The 19,683-nt window shown below is 42.0% G+C and overlaps 2 protein-coding genes across 2 annotated transcripts; both read right to left on the bottom strand.

Moving 5' to 3' along the window:
* Nucleotides 1-1,333: 1,333 nt before the first annotated feature.
* LOC134535402 (uncharacterized) lies at nucleotides 1,334-11,586 on the bottom strand. The gene is made up of 2 exons (XM_063374476.1): nucleotides 11,458-11,586; nucleotides 1,334-3,368 (listed from the first exon to the last, which is right to left on the bottom strand). The coding sequence occupies exons 1-2, from the start codon at nucleotides 11,584-11,586 to the stop codon at nucleotides 2,022-2,024; spliced, it is 1,476 nt and encodes a 491-aa protein (XP_063230546.1). The 3' UTR covers nucleotides 1,334-2,021.
* On the bottom strand, nucleotides 9,285-17,942 carry LOC134535132 (serine/arginine-rich splicing factor 1A). The gene has a single exon (XM_063374075.1). The coding sequence runs from the start codon at nucleotides 17,844-17,846 to the stop codon at nucleotides 17,142-17,144; it is 705 nt and encodes a 234-aa protein (XP_063230145.1). The 5' UTR covers nucleotides 17,847-17,942; the 3' UTR covers nucleotides 9,285-17,141.
* Between the last annotated feature and the right edge of the window lie 1,741 nt (nucleotides 17,943-19,683).

Here is a 19,683-nt window from a genome sequence, read left to right as displayed (position 1 = left end):
ATACAAATGTATATTTTTCTCTTGCCACAGCTGAACATGTACATTGTGACGCCATCTTGTGAACGGCGATCTACCAACTGTATTTATATTTTATAATAGTATAAATTTAACTAATTAAGTGTGAAAGCAAGTTTAAATACTTTTTAATACATAGGATTGAATATATATGTATGAACATATAATTATTTATGTCAAGTTTATCATTTCTTTTTTATTATTAATATATAGTTTATACTTCCACCACCAGGGCAGGGAAATTTCGGCGAGATTCATGCACGCGCATCTCATCCCTTCCAAAGAGGAGTTAGTTCGCCCCTCCCTTCTTTTTCTTCGTTCCCGCGCATTTCTCCCTATATAAAGGCGAGGTCATCCACCTGAAAGGAGTTGATCGGCCCGACGGCCAGTGAGGCTGGATTCCGCCCACTGACCATAGGACGATCATAGGGGGAGCAGCAGAACAACTGGCTATCCGTTTTCTGCTGCTCGCACCCCTCCTTCGCGAGTTAGGCCATCCGAGGACCTATCTCGGCCTAGGGAATTTGTCTCCCTTCCCCCCCCCCCCCCCCCTTTCTGGACGATAGGGTGTACCGTGTTTCAATTCAGTGTATGTTGTGAAAGCCGACGCAGGCTACCAATTGAACTGTTTGGACAATTCAGGTCAATAAAAGTTCCGTGTAAAATACCGACATTATTTTCAATAAATAGTTTAGTCCCATCCCTCACCCCACTAGCTATTCGCCTGCATACCAGCCGGGTGTGAATCCTGCCGCCAGACCAGCAGCTTGGACCTTCTCCACCCGATACCAGGCTCTCACCCAAGAGAGACATCGGTGCGAGAGAAGGAGACGGGATCATCACAAACTTTCTGGCGCCCAACGTGGGGCCAGACCAGCAGTTCGACCTCCTCCACCCCTGCTGGCTCTCTGTCAAGAGGGCTGGGTGCGAGAAGAGGAGGACATCAACAGTACTTGAACCATTCATTTGGAATAAAACCATTCTTAACTAAATAATTCTGTGTGTTTAAATATTTAATTTCAGTTCACCTATATATACTTACAGTTTTTCCATTTCAAAAAGTTTTTTATGTTAATTAGTGTAAAATTTTAAATATCTTGAGAAATGTTTTAACAGATGTTTTATGTAGTTGGATCGAGGCATAATATTAATGATCATGTAGCATTATGTTTTGCTAGCATGCAACAAATATGCAAAAGAAATAATTTTGTCTTTACATAACATATTAATTATGTAGTTTGTGGAATTTTCACGTCTCATTTCAATTTACATAGAAGTATGCATTAACAAAAGTTTAAACACAATATTTAACACAAGCTTAAGCAGAAGTTTAAGTTTTTATTACATTTTTTACAAAGGAGTGAATAATAAGTATGAAACATTTTAACAAACTGTACAATACAATAAGTGTTGAACTCTGCAGGTTTTGATGCTGTGTGGAGACCTTGAAGCGCGTGGGAGGAAGGACACTGAAGACTAAAGCACAAAAGCACACATTTTTGGGAAAATACATCATGATAACAGCAACTGTGGCTTCATTATGAAAATATAAACTGAATATGTACAGCACACCCATGTTCAAAAGAATATTTGTAAAAGCAAACAACACTACAGGCAAGTTTAGCATAAAAATATTTTTAAAAATTCCTGCATGCATGTGAGGTAGATGAACTCGCTTTACAATTTGCAGATATATGTTTACTACTCACAACCTCACATGACAGAATGATGACTCCCTTTGAAGAAGAGGTAATAGCTGAAGAAACTTCAAGGAACAACTTGGGAACAACAGACAAGACTAAGAATTAAATACGCACGCTTGCAGCTGAGAGTATATCAAGCGTTGTATGGCCGTATGTACAGCATGTACATACTTGAACATGGCAGTGTGCGAGATGCATGATACAGGAAGTGCTGGGCTAAAACAGAAACGTGAAACAAGCGAGAACGTAGCGATACTGCACGTCCGTGCCAAGCGTGGTGGCAAGGGCACAAACCTCGCGGAGTCACTGGTACACGCTGGCCAGCAGCGGCTTCTTGCGCGCCTCCGGGGGCTTGTAGGCGTGCTGGTACACAGACGCCAGGCGCCAGTGCTCGGGATAGTCCTGCCCGGTGTTGCCTGGCCACAAGGAAAAAGGGGGCGCCAGCGTGTCAATGGAGTAGTTGCGCTTGAGGAACGCCCGCGGCTTGGGCACGCGCACTTTGCTGGTCTGCGGCCGGCCACTGCCGCTACTGCTCGAGCTGCCGGGCTTACCTGCTTTGAACGCCATCTTGTAGTCGGAGCGAGGTCGCTCCTGCGTCGGGCCGCCGCTCGCCTTCAGCTCGCACGCGATGCACGGCCGAGCGTGCAGGAGTTTCTTCTTGTCCGCGCACGCCACCTCGCCCGGGACGTAGTGGTCGTGCCGCTCTCCGCCGCCCGCGAGGTTGGGCGAACTGCGGTGGTGCTTTTGTTTGTTCAGGGACGCATTTGACTCTGCCGAGTCGGCGCTGTTACGAGCGGAGTTGCGGGCGGTGGCCGCTCGCTTCCTTCCGTCGGCACTGCCCGTCCGCCCCCGGGAGCTGCCCGAACCGTGTCTCCCGGTTGCATTCGCCACGTTCTCTCGGATGTCGGGACCGCCGCTCTCTTGGGCCTCGGTGAGGTTGTTGTTTCCGTCGGTGGTCGTGTGCCGTGTCGGCTCGTCCGCCCAGGCGCTCTTGGGGCCCGAGCCAGCGGAGCCCCTGGAGGGGAGGCTGTGGTCGGGGGAGCAGCCCCCGGGCTTCCCGCAGCGCGGCTGCTCCTCGGGCTGCGCCTGGTGCACCAGGGTGAACACGGCCGGGGCAGCGCTCCCGTTGCTACCGTCGATGTGGGGCGAGGGGCGGGGCTCGCCCTGCTCCGGGGGCGGCTTCACGTCCCAGCAGATGGCCAGCTGCATCTCCGAGACGTTGCCCCGGCGCGGGAGTCGGGACTCGACACTGACGTCCGTGCCGGGACGGCCGTGGGAGCTGGCGGCGGTCTTGGGGCGGTACACGCGCAGCTTGCTGCACTGCGTGGGGCCCGCGGCCCCGTGGCCCCGCCAGCCCACGGCCGCCGCCTGGGGCGTCACGTCCAGGGACAGGCCGGGGCGCGCGTGCCTGCGTGCCTCGAGGGCGCGGTACGTGGCGTCGTCCAGCACGTCGGGCAGCGGCCGGTGCCTCAGGTTGTCCTGGGCGTGCTGCCGGGCCACCAGCGCGCTGCAGTAGCTGGAGGCCAGCGGCGGGGTGTTCCTGCGACTGGACGTGACCTGCGGGGGCTTCTCCACCGGGGGCGTGGCCTGCCCGGTGACCTGCAGGGGGGAGGCATGCGCGTTCCTCTGCAAACACAAGTGAGTACCACCCTCAGTAAGTTACAATCACTTCAGCTTAAATATGTACATATGTATAGTACTTCATACTGATATTTCAAATAAGCTCATTAAGTGCAAAAATCAGTAATTGATTCAGTTAATTCACTAATTTCTTACTTCGCCTGTTGTTATGGTAGGAAAACCCTACCTAACGAGAATTCCCCAAAAGCAGGACAACTGCAATACACGGGAGTCTAAGAGGTTGTATAACTCCTAGGCCCCAGGAAAACCCGAGACTCACAAGTCGACCGAGCCCCTAGCAACAAGGCAGTGAGCGCTGATTGGCACTTGATGATGTCATGCTGGGTTCGCCGGGTATAAATACGGGTTTGTTAGCAAGCAGCAAGCAGAAGGTGCCTGGCTGCCAGCCAGAGGCTTCGGCTTAACACAGCTCCGAAGAAGACAACAGTTCGTCACGCTGCCGCCATCGCCCACGACGCCCGGAACTTCGATACACCACGCCGCTGCCGACTTAGAAGAATCATCACACGGGGCAGAAGGGAATCGCTGCTCCGCCACGAGAGAGAGTCACTCTGCATCGAGAGGCAACAACCGGACTCTGCCTGCGGCGGACGAGCCGCCATCTCCAGAGTCTATCACCTCCATCCGCAGCCGAGGTGGGACTTAGGCGAATTTCAACAAGCAGTAAGTGGAACATTAACTTTTCACACTGGACCGGGACTTAGCCGCAGACGACATAATAAGAAGAAACGGACTTAACCTCAGACGCCACAACTCGCCACCAATACTCGCCCGGAGCGAGTAGGAACTCGCTTGGCGAGTAATTTTGTGAAAAGCTGCTTATCAAATTTGAAGTCCTCAGGGGTGGGCGAATACCCCCTGAAGGAAAATAGCGAAGGGAGCAGACTTTTAATTAGGGACACTCGCTCAGCGAGTGGGGAAGGAGCGAGTCAGCGCAACGAGAGTGGAAGTCGACATCGACGTCGTCCGCTTATGGCGAAGAGGGGTTTATAGCTAGCGTTGGCAAACTTACCCGGAATTGACTTTGTACATAGAATAGTAAATTGATAGAGACAGGACTGAGACGTCGGATAACCGGAAATAGAAAGACGACGAGTTGGCCGCACCTCAATAGTGTGTAGGCGAAAGCGCCACTAGGGATCTGACTTAAATGTGAAGTATAATAAAAATGGAGGGCGGACCCAAAACGCGGCGTAGGTCTTAGTCTAATGCAATTGTATGTTCTAAATTGTGTGTCAGATAAAGATTGTGTATAATTGAGTTAAGTTAACTCTAGTTTGGAATTTTGGTAGTAACAGGAAATTAATTCAAAGAAAAAAGAATACCAAATTTATACTGTTTGTTGCCGTAGCTAACATAATCGCTAAACGTCAGGATTATTATTTGTTGTTATTACGAGATTATTGCATCAAATTAAAAGTGTGTAATTTGTGTTCACAGAGATCGTCCGCCATTTGCAGTAAACCTGTTTCAGCTATTGAAGCAAACGGCGACGTATCACTACCAAGTTTGCATGTTTGTCGTGTGCCATATCATAACCAATAAAAGCATCTTGTACACAAAACTGTTTTAAGTTTCTTCGCAAGATAAAAACCCAACCTATCTCCCTTGGCAACTCTGTTCGAGTCGCTGCAGGAGATAACACTGTTCTAAAATTATAAGGCTCACGCTGAACACTGTTTTACAAGTTATTGTTGTGTGAACATAACAATGATACACACTGATGAATAACGGTGTTTGAACAGCAGCCCACACGCTCATTTAGGCAGTGCTCGGAGGCTGAGAGGCGCACAATCACAGCGAAGTGGCTTGCAGGTTGCTTGGTGCAAGCACGGCTGCACGGTCGAATGTACCTTCACAAATGTTGTAAGTGGTGCAGGCATTACAACAACGAAGCCTCATCACACACTGCAGTGAGTGTTTGTGGTGCATCGTACAGATATTCGCAGGCTGTTATGCATTGTTGTTATTCCACGAACTTTATTCAGCTTCATGTTAAGTGTGGCCCCACAGGACCAAGCCCGGCGACCAACAAGGCGGCAACGCCTCACGCACCGTCCAGGAAACATGTTGCTGAGGTGCTGTTGTATTGCACGTTGAAAGTGCAGACCAATCCATGCAGAAACCACATGATGTTCTACACAGTATACTTTGCTAGTAGCCCAAAGCAAACATGTTGAACTACAACAAGCACCACCATCCACTGTGCTGTACACCGGACTGCTGGTTGCTACAGCACGTGACTAACTTGCAGTGCATTTGAACGTCACTGCGCTGATGGCTCTTCCTCTCAGCCAATGGAGTTGTGGCCCTATGCGTGCAAAATTCAAATATGCATACTACTTCTGTTTATGCCTTTAACTTAGCAGGGTTCCATTTCTGGACATAATTTCCTAAGCAAAAATGGCTTGTTTTGGAATTCTCTGCCACTAATTGAATTAACGTCCTGCTATTCCCAAACATCCTGTGACATACAAAACTAAAGGAACCAAATCTTTTGTGTTTCTTATAAAGAAATTCTTTATGAAGAGAATCAAAACAAGTCTAAAAAGTTTAAAAACTAGATTTTTTTAAATATCTGAACACAAATTGTATATTTTGAGTGTGCTTGCTACTGAAGATGCAATAAGTTTGTTATCAGTTAATTTCTGAAAGCAAGAAAAATTGTTACAAAATTTGCATTCAGGTTTTTAGAGATAAACCCAACTACTAAGTGACACGTAAATGTCAGCCAGGGGCGTAGTCGGGGGGGGGGGGGGGGGGGGGGGTTAACCCCCCCCCCCCTTAGCACCAAATCTTTAATTAATTTCTTATTCATCACTCAAACAAATTCATATTAAAATTAATAAAATTTTTACCATTACAATATTTAAATTTAAGTACTGAAAACTGCTAAAATAGCACTATTTTACACCTTAAAATCCAAATTTTCCCGGGGGAGGACCCACCACTTTAATACGGGGGGGGGGGGGGCATGCTTCTTAACACCCCCCCATACACAAATCCTGGCTACGCCACTGATGTCAGCCATCGCTTGATATGCGGTGTGACACACACTGAACATACTGACATGCATCACTAAAAAGTCAATATAAAAAAATAAAAAGTATGGAAAGTTTGTAAAAGTTATGCTAAAGTGTGTACAAACTGTGTATTCTCAATTTCAATTTTGCATTGCCTTTATTAGCAACACTAGTACTTATGACCTAGTTATGCAGGTAAAAATTTTGAAAAATTTTATACAATTAACTTTTAAAAAATTCACAAATTTTTTCTATTTAAAATTTTTTTTGTCAAGTTATTCATGTTTTAATTATGAAGGACTTTTTATTGGAAGAATAATAATGTTTAAGGCTTGTATACATCTTTTGTGTCTCAGCTGAACTGGTTTGTCGCTAATTAAAAGTTTTTTTTTAAGATGATAAATAAGCATACAATGTTTATAATTGAACCAAGTTCTACAACCACTTCAAAAAATTGCTGCAGTTATAAAAACATTTCATTGTAATTTCCCATACATTTTTGTGACAAGAATAACCTGCTTCAAGATGAAAATGCAGTCATACATTGCAGTCTCATAGAGGCACATTACAGTCTCATACAGGCACATTGCAGTCTCATAGCAGCACATTGCAGTCTCATACAGGCACATTGCAGTCTCATAGCAGCACATTGCAGTCTCATAGCGGCACGTTGCAGTCTCATAGCGGCACGTTGCAGTCTCATAGGCACGTTGCAGTCTTACAGGCACGTTGCAGTCTCATACAGGCACATTGCAGTCTCATAGCAGCATGTTGCAGTCTCATACAGGCACGTAGCAGTCTCATAGCGGCACATTGCAGTCTCATAGAGGCACATTGCAGTCTCATAGAGGCACATTGCAGTCTCATAGAGGCACATTGCAGTCTCATAGAGGCACATTGCAGTCTCATAGAGGCACGTTGCAGTCTCATAGAGGCACATTGCAGTCTCATAGAGGCACGTTGCAGTCTCATAGAGGCACGTTGCAGTCTCATAGCGGCACGTTGCAGTCTTACAGGCACGTTGCAGTCTCATAGCGGCACATTGCAGTCTCATAAAGGCACATTGCAGTCTCATAGCAGCACATTGCAGTCTCATAGCAGCACATTGCAGTCTCATAGAGGCACATTGCAGTCTCATAGCAGCACATTGCAGTCTCATAGCAGCACATTGCAGTCTCATACAGGCACATTGCAGTCTCATAGAGGCACATTGCAGTCTCATAGAGGCATGTTGCAGTCTTACAGGCACGTTGCAGTCTCATACAGGCACATTGCAGTCTCATAGAGGCACATTGCAGTCTCATAGCAGCACGTTGCAGTCTCATACAGGCACGTAGCAGTCTCATAGCGGCACATTGCAGTCTCATAGAGGCACATTGCAGTCTCATAGAGGCACATTGCAGTCTCATAGAGGCACATTGCAGTCTCATAGCAGCACATTGCAGTCTTATACAGGCACATTGCAGTCTCATAGAGGCACATTGCAGTCTCATAGCAGCACATTGCAGTCTCACACAGGCACATTGCAGTCTCATAGAGGCACATTGTAGTCTCATAGCGGCACATCAATGATGCGAAGACTGCACTGGTCTCGTGCTAGCCGCAGGATACGTGTGTTACAGGAGCCAGTGGTGCCCCTTAAGGCTTGTCAGTGTCCTTGCTCATAGTTCATTCAAAGTGCAGTGTTAAGGGGCCTAGTCAGATTTGTGTGTGGGTCAGCGAGGCATCACATCCCCGAGGACTGGCGTGCAATCTTCTGATTGTACATGGGGCAACTATATAAGTTTTTGAGCGGAAACTGCAACATTAAACGGTGGATAAATAAAGATGAAGGTGTAACGCAAGTCTCTGGTGCATTCAAGAATCTGTGCCGGGAGTTTCATGTATAAAATTATTCTGAAAACTATTTTTTTTTAGCCATTTTCACTCTCCTAGAGACATAGTTTAAAAACAAAATACGGGGACAGAATTATTCATCCGCCTTCAGCGTATTCTTAAAAGCTTTTCCTAAACACACCCCACTCGTTATGTTGAGCAGTTTTCAAACTGCGTGGTTTCTCCTGAAGCTGTGTGCATTGTGTGCCCACACCACCTGTGGCCACACTGGCATCCCGTCCTTAGCCACTCAAGGGGTTTGCTGGTTCTGCCTTGCTGTATTCTTCTAGCTCTAATACATTTGTATCAGTTATTTTGAACTACATCAACATGACGGATAAGTTTATTTTTTGTTGTTGTGTGTACATATTTAAATATATCAGCTAGGAACGAATTGGGTTGATTAATACATTTTGCGAGGCTTGGCAACAACATAGGATTTTCTGTTAATATTATTTTCAACATCATATGGTTGCCAACAAATTAGATGAACTGAAATATGAAAATATTTCCACAGGCCATTTATGTGGTCGTAATTAACTATATGTAACAAAAGAATAAAACCTGCATTAGTTAATGAGGAAGCTAGGGAATATTAGATTTCTTTTCAAGGTATGCACATGTTCACCCACTCTCATATTTTTACAAGTTGCTGGCAACTCGGACAACCCCTGTGCTGAAACTTACTACTGACTGACTCTAGTAGAAATGTGATCCTTATCCTAAAAACTCTCACAGATGATGCGGGAAAGCTAGAATTTTGGGCAGTTTGCACTTCAGACACCCATAAAAAAAAAAAATGTTCTTACCCAATGTACTTGCATAACCAGGCCAAACCTTTGCAATGACCAAACTTGTATTACAGTATTAACATTTTGTATGTATATATATGTATATATATGTATGTGTATATATATATATATATATATATATATATATATATATATAGATATATATATAGAGTACATTTTTAAGTTACACTTAAGTATCTTGATTTGAGGCTCAGCTTAAGTGAAGATAGAAGCAGCTCACTGAACATATTTTATTCTGGACATTTCCTACATCAGTTATAGAATGCATGTTCACATAGTTTTGAGTTGTGCCGGCTCCGAGGTAACTAATACTTTGCTAATAAAAATATAGGTACTAACATTTTCTGGCACATATCCTGTTTGACACAAAAATGTTTAAAAAGTATAATGGAAAAACATGTAAAATATCTCCTCAGGGTTAACGTGAAATTAATTAAAATATACAAATAATCTGGACAGTATAAATTTGACACAAATTTATTTATAAACACAAAAAGTAGTAATATTTATGGCCTTTATTCCCAAAACACATTACATACTAACTGTGTGTGCAAAAAAAAAAATTGTTCATATTCTCCTAACAACCTACATTACATAAACCTACTGTTATCTTTCACAAGATGCATTCCATTACCAAAATTGCTAAACAAATCATTTGATTTGTGTCCATCAAGCAGATTATCATTTCGTTAATGCCAGATTAATTTAGCTCAAGCTCTCAATATGGAATATTGTGCTGAAATACTGAAGGCCAATCCTAACAGTTTACGTTCGTGGCAACTAACTTGTCCCCTACAGCCCCAAAGAGGTCGGCTCCAGTATGCCGTTGTTTCTTGAAACACAAACTACAGCACTTGTTGAACGGCTGGCAGGGCTCCACAAGTCGACACTAGCAAACACACGTACAATCAGTGATCTCTCGCTCCCTGCAGCAAAAAGTCCACACTGAACTACAATCTAGCAAAACCAAATGCAAAAGTGACTTTTGAAAACTGCATCAATGCTGGTGAAAAAATTCTTGAAACTGCATTTTCATTACATATCTGGACAGCCATACTTAAGAAAATAACTGGTTTCAACATAATATTTTGGACCTGAAATCTTTGCCCGGTATTTAAACCAATTTTTAACTAGTAAATGCAGTTGGAAACAATGCTTCACCAGAAGCCACAGCAGTAATGAACTCTACTCCAGTACTCCCAATCCACGAGATGGAAGTGGTATCCGTGACAATCAGCATCCATCGTCAGAGGATCGCGGGCCTAAGATGTAACGTTCCTCGCAGCCAACATTCTCTCCCACCCGTCTCGCAAACTAGGCTCCCACAGAACTGTGGGACGGGACTGGCTAGTCTCTACATGTGAAGGAATCACAAATGTGTAAAATTCATGTCAGAGAAGGCGTTAAGCAAAGGGATACCTATGATTGGAAGAACCCTATGTTCGTATCAGTTTAGCCAACCTTCTTAACTTATTGCTGAGTGGATGCATCAGCCGTACTGTGATCTTGCTGCTCTGGCCTAACTCAAAATCCTTTTTGACCATATATAAATTAAATTGTGCTGCTAACATGGGCCACTGTGTATTCACTATATTTAGCCTTGCATTTGAGTTGTAATAACCAGGCATACTAGTTCAGAAATAAATGTGCAGTGTACGTTAAGTAAAGCATATTTCACGTAACTATGAACTAACTCATTCTTTTCTACTGTCTTTAAACAGCAAATACCCATTATTTTATAAGGTCTTTTAACCCACTTTCTTAACAATTTTTTCTCTTCAGAATGTCAATTTGGACTTCAGTAACTCTCAAAAAATTTGTGAATTTGGAAAAGGGAGTACACACATTTATATGCACACACTACTTATTCCCAAAGTGTTACACTAATGATATGACTGAATACAAGCATTTGAAATCTATAATAGCTATAAACTGATCACTTGGAAGCTGAAATAATTTCTTGACTAAACATGGAAAATTTTTATACCATGCAGCATGTTACTACCAAAATGAAGTTTGAAGGAATTTTGACTCTAGCCACAAATATTTTTCACGAGTTATTAGCTGTAAATTTATTATTAATGAAATAAATATGAAGGGAAGCTTTTATACGAGATGGTTAAGTTGAAATAAGAAATTGCATGTTTAAAAAAATAAAATCCTGTATTTTTTTCATAAAATATCAATCACAAAGCGTTATAAACACAATTAGAAGATTCCATCTCTTAAACGAGACATACAAATCTACTGCCCTAAGACAATTCAACAGATTCATAGAAACTAATCAGTCCAGTGCCAAATAGCGGCACATAATTTTCGCAGGTACACTTTTTTCATCCAGAAAAGGCACTACGATGCATGAATGCTAACCCAAAGTCTCTGCAGTACCAGAGTCCTGAATCCTGATTGCACGGAGGATCGACGCACTACGAAGCGCGATTGTCCCTGCTTGTCCTCGCAAGCACGCTCCAAATGTGTTCCGACATGAAACCACGAGCACACTGAGCAGTGTGCCATCTTCGCCAGCAACAAGACATCATCCACGTCCTCTGAATCCCGGAGTTCAGTTCAAGAACATTCAGTGCCATCATAGCACATGGGTTTTGGTGCATCCTATCTTGTTCATGCGTAACTCTTTTCTTCCCTAACTATTTGAAAATAATTTTCAAGAAATTATGAATTACGAAATATAATTTCCTCCGAAAATCCAGATTCCTTTAGCTGGAAACTGTATACAAAATGAAAGTATGAGCATCCAGCCAGCCCGTGTCGGCCAACACGGTCGGTGTTAACTCCACAGCAATGATATTGACTTGGCCACGGAGTGTGTCCGTCAATTTCTCCAGTCCTGTCCTGCTTCATTAAGTTGCAGATCTGTCTTATTGCATCGCAGACACTGACGCATAATGAATCCCAGACAGTCCACAGTTTTTGGCACAAATCCTGAGTAAATTTAATGGCTACCTATGGAATGTTTATAATGGAGGGATTACGGGTACAATGATACAGTTCCACTGTCCTACCACACTGACCCTTAAAGCCCACCTTAGTCCAAACATCCTGGAGAGAAAATCCTGTGCTTGTGACTATGCAAGCAAGACCACATCCTTCCACGTGAAACTACAGATGTAGTTCAAGAACTCCATTCCACTGTGTCCTGACAGGCGGTCCCATCTTCTCCACAATTTTATTGAATATACATTGTAAAGTTACAGTTATGAAATGGTTACTATTTTCTCCGAAGTGCTGATTCCATGAAATGAGAAAGGCAATCAAACATGCATTGAAGGTCAAGGTTCCTTCTTGTTCAAAAATTTTGAAAATGAATTTCTGTGCATGACGAGAATAAGTCTCCTCAAATAAATAATGCATGTAATGAATGTACTTGCTTCCAATGCATCAAAATAAAGATAAATCCAATTTTTTTCACAATTCCACTAGATATCCCATGTAAATGTGTTGATAAAATTATATAATAGTTAGGTGTTTTTCCTCCTAAATCCAAAATCCTGATCCCAGAAATGATGAATGGATGGAGAACGAAAATCCCATCTTGTCCAAAGATTTTGAAGAGATCCATTGCATTAAGTGTGACTCCGGTAAGGCGCAGGCATCTCCTTCAAATCCTGAATCCTACTCCAAGAGAAAAATGATGGTTCCTGTATCCTAACGTGCGTCGGAACGTCCCATCTTGTCCAACAAAAGCGAAGCAATCTCCACGTGTCCTCTGAATCCTGATCCTGTAACGATGGAGGCATCCACTCGTCATCCTAGCAAGCAACGAGCGACGCCCACGTCCAGCAACTCCAGCGTTAAGTGATCCTTCGTGTGTCCTCTCGATCCTGTCCCACCTTCCGTGATCCTAACATGGATTGGGAGCGGCTCCAGTCTTGTCCAGTGATTCCAAGAAACTACATCCTCCAATTTGGTGCACATCCTGGCAAAGACATGGAATGATTGACATACATCGCACTATTTGCACACTTCTGCATGATGCTATTCTCTATAAAAACCAATATTTAAAAAACACAATAATGCCAATTAATGAAGTCAACATAGCAGCCTTACATTCTTTAAAAAAAAAATCTACATCATAGGAGAAAATTACAAACATATTATGAAGTTACATACTTGACGAGCATTACAAATAACATGTGCATTGAACATGCAGATACTACAAGACTGCAGATTATTTCCTAAAGCTACACCAGACTTGAAAAACATATTGCAAGTAAACAACATTTAACATACTGAAAAAGAAACAATTAGCCTAGTGCAGATTCTAAATAAATTTCCCAGCAGTATTAACAAAGCAACTTTTGGCATGTGGGATATTGAATAACCTTACAAGAAAATCTAATCTGCTAGCAAATCCACATATAATTTTACAATGACTTTCAATTATGAATTACTTACTTTCAGATCAAAACTGTCATTTTCATAAAAAATTTAATCAGATAAACTCAATTGAGAAACTAAATCATATCTTAAAAACCTGCATCAAAACACTTTAAGCCTACAAAAATTTTCACAGTAGAAACTCATCTCGTGCAGATTAAAAGAAAAGTTTAGTTTTTATTGCTGCGGTAACACACACTAAAACAATAGCATCGTAATTAGAAGAAGATGCCCGATGCCCGGATACACTTGGACACAGAGACAACTACACGTACATGTTACCAACGCAAGGACATTTCAAGTTGGCGTGAGAACTGTGCTTCAGTTTGCAACCCTGCTCCCACCGCACCGAGAACCATCGGTGATGTTACCCTTACTGCTCTCGTTGTCGACGGGCTTACATCAACTCTTAAAGCCAAGTCATTTTACTCAAGGTAACTGAACCCAAAAAAATACATCAACATTTTTAATAAAATGTTAAACAGGATAAAGCAAATGGCTTGTTATGTCAAATGCAAGTACATACAAGTAATTACTTCCACAACACTAACCATGAGGCCTTCACCCCATGTACACTGGCTCATTTGAACTACATGTTTTTCTTTTTTTGAAAACTCATTACAATGTTAAATGGAAGTTTATGTTCTATTACTTATAATATTAATGACAGACTGTGATTGTAGTGCATTAAACCACAATATAATTTATTACAACACTATTTAAATTTTTAATAAAACAACATGATCATGCGAACAGACTCTTCAAAAGCAGGAAGGCAACATCGTCATGTGTGGAACAGCTCTGCCGGCTCTAACTCCCCCCCCCCCTCCCCCAGTGACACTGCAGGTTAGCCAACCACTCAGCGCTGAGTCGAGGTGGCAACATTACATGACAATGAAATAATGGCTTGAAAATACTGATATAAGAATATCAACATTTTAAAACTTTTAACCTTGATTTCCTTATAATGAAAATATATTTAAATATTGTAACATTGAGTTCTTGATACGTCTTAAGTTTTTAAAATTGAAACTAACACATTTTTTATTATCTCTTATTAGAAAAAGTCAAATAACAATAAAAAGAAAATTAAATGCATGACCAAATGACAAATAACTTGACTAATTTACACAAGAATAATGTTTTCTTGAAGATACCCTAGTGACAGAGCCAATGTCAGCATCAATGCCTGTTACAGGGTGTTTATACTGCACGGGTGTACAATCAATGTACGATTAAATAGTTTTCAAAATTGAAACAAAATATTTTTATTCTAGTTCAATGTGATTGGGACAAAATATTAATACCACAACATTGATACTCAATATTCCCGATCGCCATCCCGACGTCTGTCTTCCAGCCAATGAAGAGGCAGTCGCCATCAGGGGCACACAGTAACGTCCAGTCTCAGTTCAACTGCAAGCTCACTCAAGTGCACAGAACACAGTGCACATGTCTCACCGTGGTTTTTCAATAACTACTTCCGTAGTACCAAACGCATAATAGCCTACAGCAATTTTCACAAATTTAAGTAATAGATAATATAAGTTTCACTATCAAATGTTGAATTTCATGGCTTATTAGAACTAAGTGAGATAAATTAACTATTACAATATAGCACACAAAAAAATATAGTTTGAAAGTATTTATAATGTAACCTACCTGACCTAATCAACCATTTAAATTTTAATTAGGCATTCACGAACACACAGCAAAATAAAAAAATTGCGACGGTCGAATGATTGCACAGGTCTTGTATTGCAAAATAAGAACAACAATATCTCCTAAAGTATTTGTATTTTATCTCCGCCGGGTTTTATGAAAAGAGGAAGTTAAAAATAAAAAGCATAGAATAAAAGTATTTTTGGAATTTTACAATTTTTTTTCTAAACAAATATCGGCCATCTACATATTTAACAAGTTGAATATTAACTTCATAAGTTAAAAATGGTTGTGTCAGCTAAATTCAAAACATGTAAAATGCTTGTAAAATTGTAATTTACACGTTACTGTAGCTGACCTAACTAACCTTTCACTTATTAGTTAATATTTCCAAGACACAACTCTACAAGCTTCACAATATTGAACACCATTCAGGGAAATAAACGGAAGGGGATGTACTAAGCCTGGATTCCATTCAGAATGTAATTCACGACATTACCCACCCAGTTCCAAAATAAGCAGCAACATTCAAAATTTACCATAACCATGCAATCTTTTAATACATTTGTGCGACTGTTATTCGCCATTGCCTCTACGCACAACCCGTGTACGCAAACAAGTCCTCACAGACTTTAAACACACTTCTCCAGTAAATTACATGAATATATACAGTGAAACCTTTAAGAAAATAACAATGTTTAGTAGTTAAATCACTAAAAATAATATTACCGGTTAGTTCAGTGATTTCAGCCAAAGCCCTTTTGTCCAGAATTACCTCTGGAACACAATATCTAACACAAGCTTTGTGTCTAGCTAAAATTTGTTACCTTAACATTTGATTTGATCACTAAATACACTTTCTTTGCAAGTCAAGACGTAAAACACATATTTTTAGTTTCAAGGTGAAATACAAAATAGAAAAAAACTAATTGAAAATGTTTTATTTACATAAAACCTAAACACGTGGTCCAAAATGTGATAACTGTACTGTGCATGCGCAAAACGTAGTTTACTGCCAAGTCCGAATCAAAAGAGAATTGAAATACCCACAATTATCCATTACTCGCAATCTATCAGTCTTTATTAAGAAGTTTTTATTGATTCTTAGTGAAGTTTGAAGAATTTGAAAGGGACCTTATTCTATAAAAGACAAGTTAAGGACTTTTTAAGGATATTAAGGATTCGTACTAACCCTGTTCGATGTTTACGGTCTCTTGTATCACAAAATTTGTGTTCATAATCAGACTGCAAGGTCTATGTCGCAAACCCTACAGATAAACAAAATCCAATGAGTGACTTATAATTGAATAAGCATTGTTTAATTATTTCCATGACTTACTAAAAATAAAACAATTTTACTTGTTATATTACATTAAAACTTTGCACATAATAACCAAGATGGTTAAATATTTATATTAGTTTACCTAACTGAGCAGTTTATGAATTTTCCTGGGTGTTGCTTATGTTTGTAAACTACCTTGCAAAAGTGCAATTCTAGACTTATCCCAACATTATTAAATAGCAAATCTGCATCATTCCGCCTCCCAGAGCATGAGCGAGAATTGTTCACCCATCTATCTGCAGTGTTTCTTTAGGTACTAGTTTATCATGCTACAGAAAGGCAAGTGTTTGTTCAGTTGATTATTTAAAAACAGGGACAGGTAGATGAGTGTGTCCTGACTTCACCATACATAACATGAGCACACAAAGTTACTGTGCAGCTTTTTATCTCTTTTCAGAAATTGATTGAAATTCGAACAACAGGTATTACATATACCTATTAGCTGAGCAGTAATGGAATTTTGCAAATGGCTTAAAGGAGAGATGATTTGATGTTATACGTAACTCTAAAAAGGGTACATTCTCAAAATGTTTGTAACACTGCCTTGCGTATCACGATGAACGGAACAAAGCAACAAGCAGAGGATAGACACGTGTGCGGCAGGGAGCACAGTTCTCACGCTAGACGGGGTCGGGCGGACAAGGGGACAAGGGGACAAGGGGCGGAGGGCTCAGTTGTAGGAGCCGGAGCGCGACCGCGAGTTGCTGAAGCTGCGCCGCACGGGCGAGTAGGTGGGCGAGCCGCGCCGCCGGGGGGAGAAGCTCCGGGAGCGAGACCGCCCGCCGCTGCCGCGCCCACTGCCGCCGCCCCCGTAGTCCTCCTTCACGCGGATGTACGACACCTCGCCCTCGTGCGACCGGAACCTCGAGTCGTCCAGCTTCTTCACGGCGTACTTCATGTCCTCGTGGCGCAGGAACTCCACCACGCCGGTGCTGTCCTTGAACACGTCCGCGAAGCACACGTCACCCGCCTCGCGCATGTGGTCCTTCAGGTCCTGCCAGCTGCCCGACGGGGGCAGCCCGGTCACCAGCACGCGGTACTGCGTGCGCCTGGCCGGGGGCCCGCGCCCCCGCCCGCCCATGCGGTCCCCGGAGCCGCCGCGACTGCCCCGGAACCCCGCCGGCCCGTTGCCGCGGGGGAACTCCACGCGCAGGCGGTAGCCGTCGTAGTCGTAGCCGTCGCGCGCGTGCACGGCGTCCTCTGCATCGCGCGCGTCCTCGAACTCCACGAAGGCGAACGGCGGGCCGCGGCGGTTCTTCAGGTCCACGAACGTGACTTTGCCGAACTTGTAGAACAGGTCCTGGATGTCCTTGGTGCGGATGTCGGGCGGCAGGTTGCCCACGTAGATGCGGCACTCGTTCCGATCGTAAGACATTCTTCGACGAACGGTTCGGGATCGAACTAACGGTGTAATACCACTTACGATATTTTGATAACTAAACCGACGCTTTCTTGCCAAGATGGAGATGGAACAGGAACTTCAATGTCAATGCTACCACTACAACAACATTATAGCGCCAAAATTAAAAATCCTTTATTTCGCGATTACTCAAATTTTAATATTTACAGGACTATTACTAATTAAATATAATAAATAAATAACTCTTTTAGTTTTTGATAATTATCTTCAACTAAAACTTGGTGAAGTCAATTTTCAACTAAATAAACTAATAATAATTAACCACTCAAAAGAACTATTTTAAATATAAATATAAAAAATTCAGTATATTACGTAATTACTCTTCAAGCAGCGTTTAATTTATTATGTTTAAGTGTCAATTTTTCTTCAAAACAAATTTCCCATTTCTAATGTTGCATAAGCTGTAATTCCTTGCCTTGGTAACACTGGTAAATAAATAAATCCATGGATCACCACATTGCGGACAAACTAACACACACAGAATATTGACTGCAGCGCTAAGACGCATCACGATAATCGATGGTTGCCATGGAACTTCACTTGTCACTCTATAAACGAAACCGTAAACGTAGCAAATCATACTCTTGCTTGCACATTTGTATATAATTCGGTATTACAAGAAACAAAAATAAGGGTTAAGGTGTTAAATATGCTACACATGTACCCTATTATTTTGTGTTTGTTCCGACATCAATTAAAAGCTAATTAATAGATTTTGTAGAAAACTTTTATTATTAATGTGTTTGGCAAACTTAAAAACTAGGCTATATAAAATTACAGAATGCCAAGCATATTGGAGTGAGAAAAGGATTCAATATGGTATTAAAAATTAATTATATCACCTAAGCTAATCAAGCATAAAAAATATATTGGGGTTTAATATTAAAAATACCAAAATTTGAACAACAACTGTATCTTTTTATAAATTCAACCCAATGAGTGTAAAACAGGGTTATTGTGGTTACTCGGCAGTGACAGCAGCAAGACCGACTCACCGACTGCGTGCCTCCCTTCCTTAGGGAAGTCGCCTCATCATCCAGGGGCCGTGTCAGCGGCACATGGGAGGACCTCTTCTCCCACGAGGTGAGGCGTGGCTGCTGGGACTCCGTTTCTTCCGTGGCTGCTACAACAACACCTACTCAGTGAGACCTCTACAAGTGCTGTGTGCCTGTCTCACTCTGTTACAAGTGTTACAAGTGGGTATTATTGTATTGTCACAGAGATGTTAGCTGCTGGGGCTCTGCCTCTTCCAAGGCTGCCACAACAACACCTACTCAGCAGGGTCTCACCAAATGCTGCTTGCCTGTCTCTCACTGTTAAAAGTGTTACAAGTGTCTGATATTGTGTTTTTTTTTTACAGAGATGTTCAAAAATAACTTAAGGAATTCTCAATGTTAAAAAAAATCCAAATTGATGATGAAACAGACTGCATAACAGATGATGAAACAAACTACATAAACACCTTACAATTTCACAATAGAACTGTCATAATCATCTGTTGTAATAAATGTTGTGTGGATTTATTTGCTAATACAAAAAAAATCAAATGATGATTTTAATTTGAACGAATTATACAGGCTGAGTCTGAATTCTAACGAGCATTGATTCGGCAAGCATTGGTGTCATGCTGTCTTACCAGGGTTGTATTTATCTGGACACGAATTAACAGGGTTCAGGGAGCTGTTTGCTTGTACTCATTGAGACCCTGGGTTCGTGGGTGTGACATCCCCATGTGTATTCAAGATGGTAGGTGGAGACACAGACAAAAATACCCCTGTGTGTAAGCTCCCCA

Source organism: Bacillus rossius, chromosome 8 (assembly GCF_032445375.1).
Source record: "Bacillus rossius redtenbacheri isolate Brsri chromosome 8, Brsri_v3, whole genome shotgun sequence".
Lineage (NCBI taxonomy): Eukaryota > Metazoa > Arthropoda > Insecta > Phasmatodea > Bacillidae > Bacillus > Bacillus rossius.
This window is presented reverse-complemented; position numbering and strand designations above follow the sequence as displayed.

Excerpts from the sequence above, each read along its gene's own strand:
- LOC134535132 (XM_063374075.1), bottom strand. The coding sequence starts at position 17,846 with ATGTCTTACGATCGGAACGAGTGCCGCATCTACGTGGGCAACCTGCCG.
- LOC134535402 (XM_063374476.1), bottom strand. The coding sequence starts at position 11,586 with ATGGCACACTGCTCAGTGTGCTCGTGGTTTCATGTCGGAACACATTTG. Across the intron at positions 3,369-11,457 it reads AATCAGGATTCAGGACTCTG|GGTGGTACTCACTTGTGTTT; the intron begins GTACTGCAGAGA and ends TAACTTACTGAG.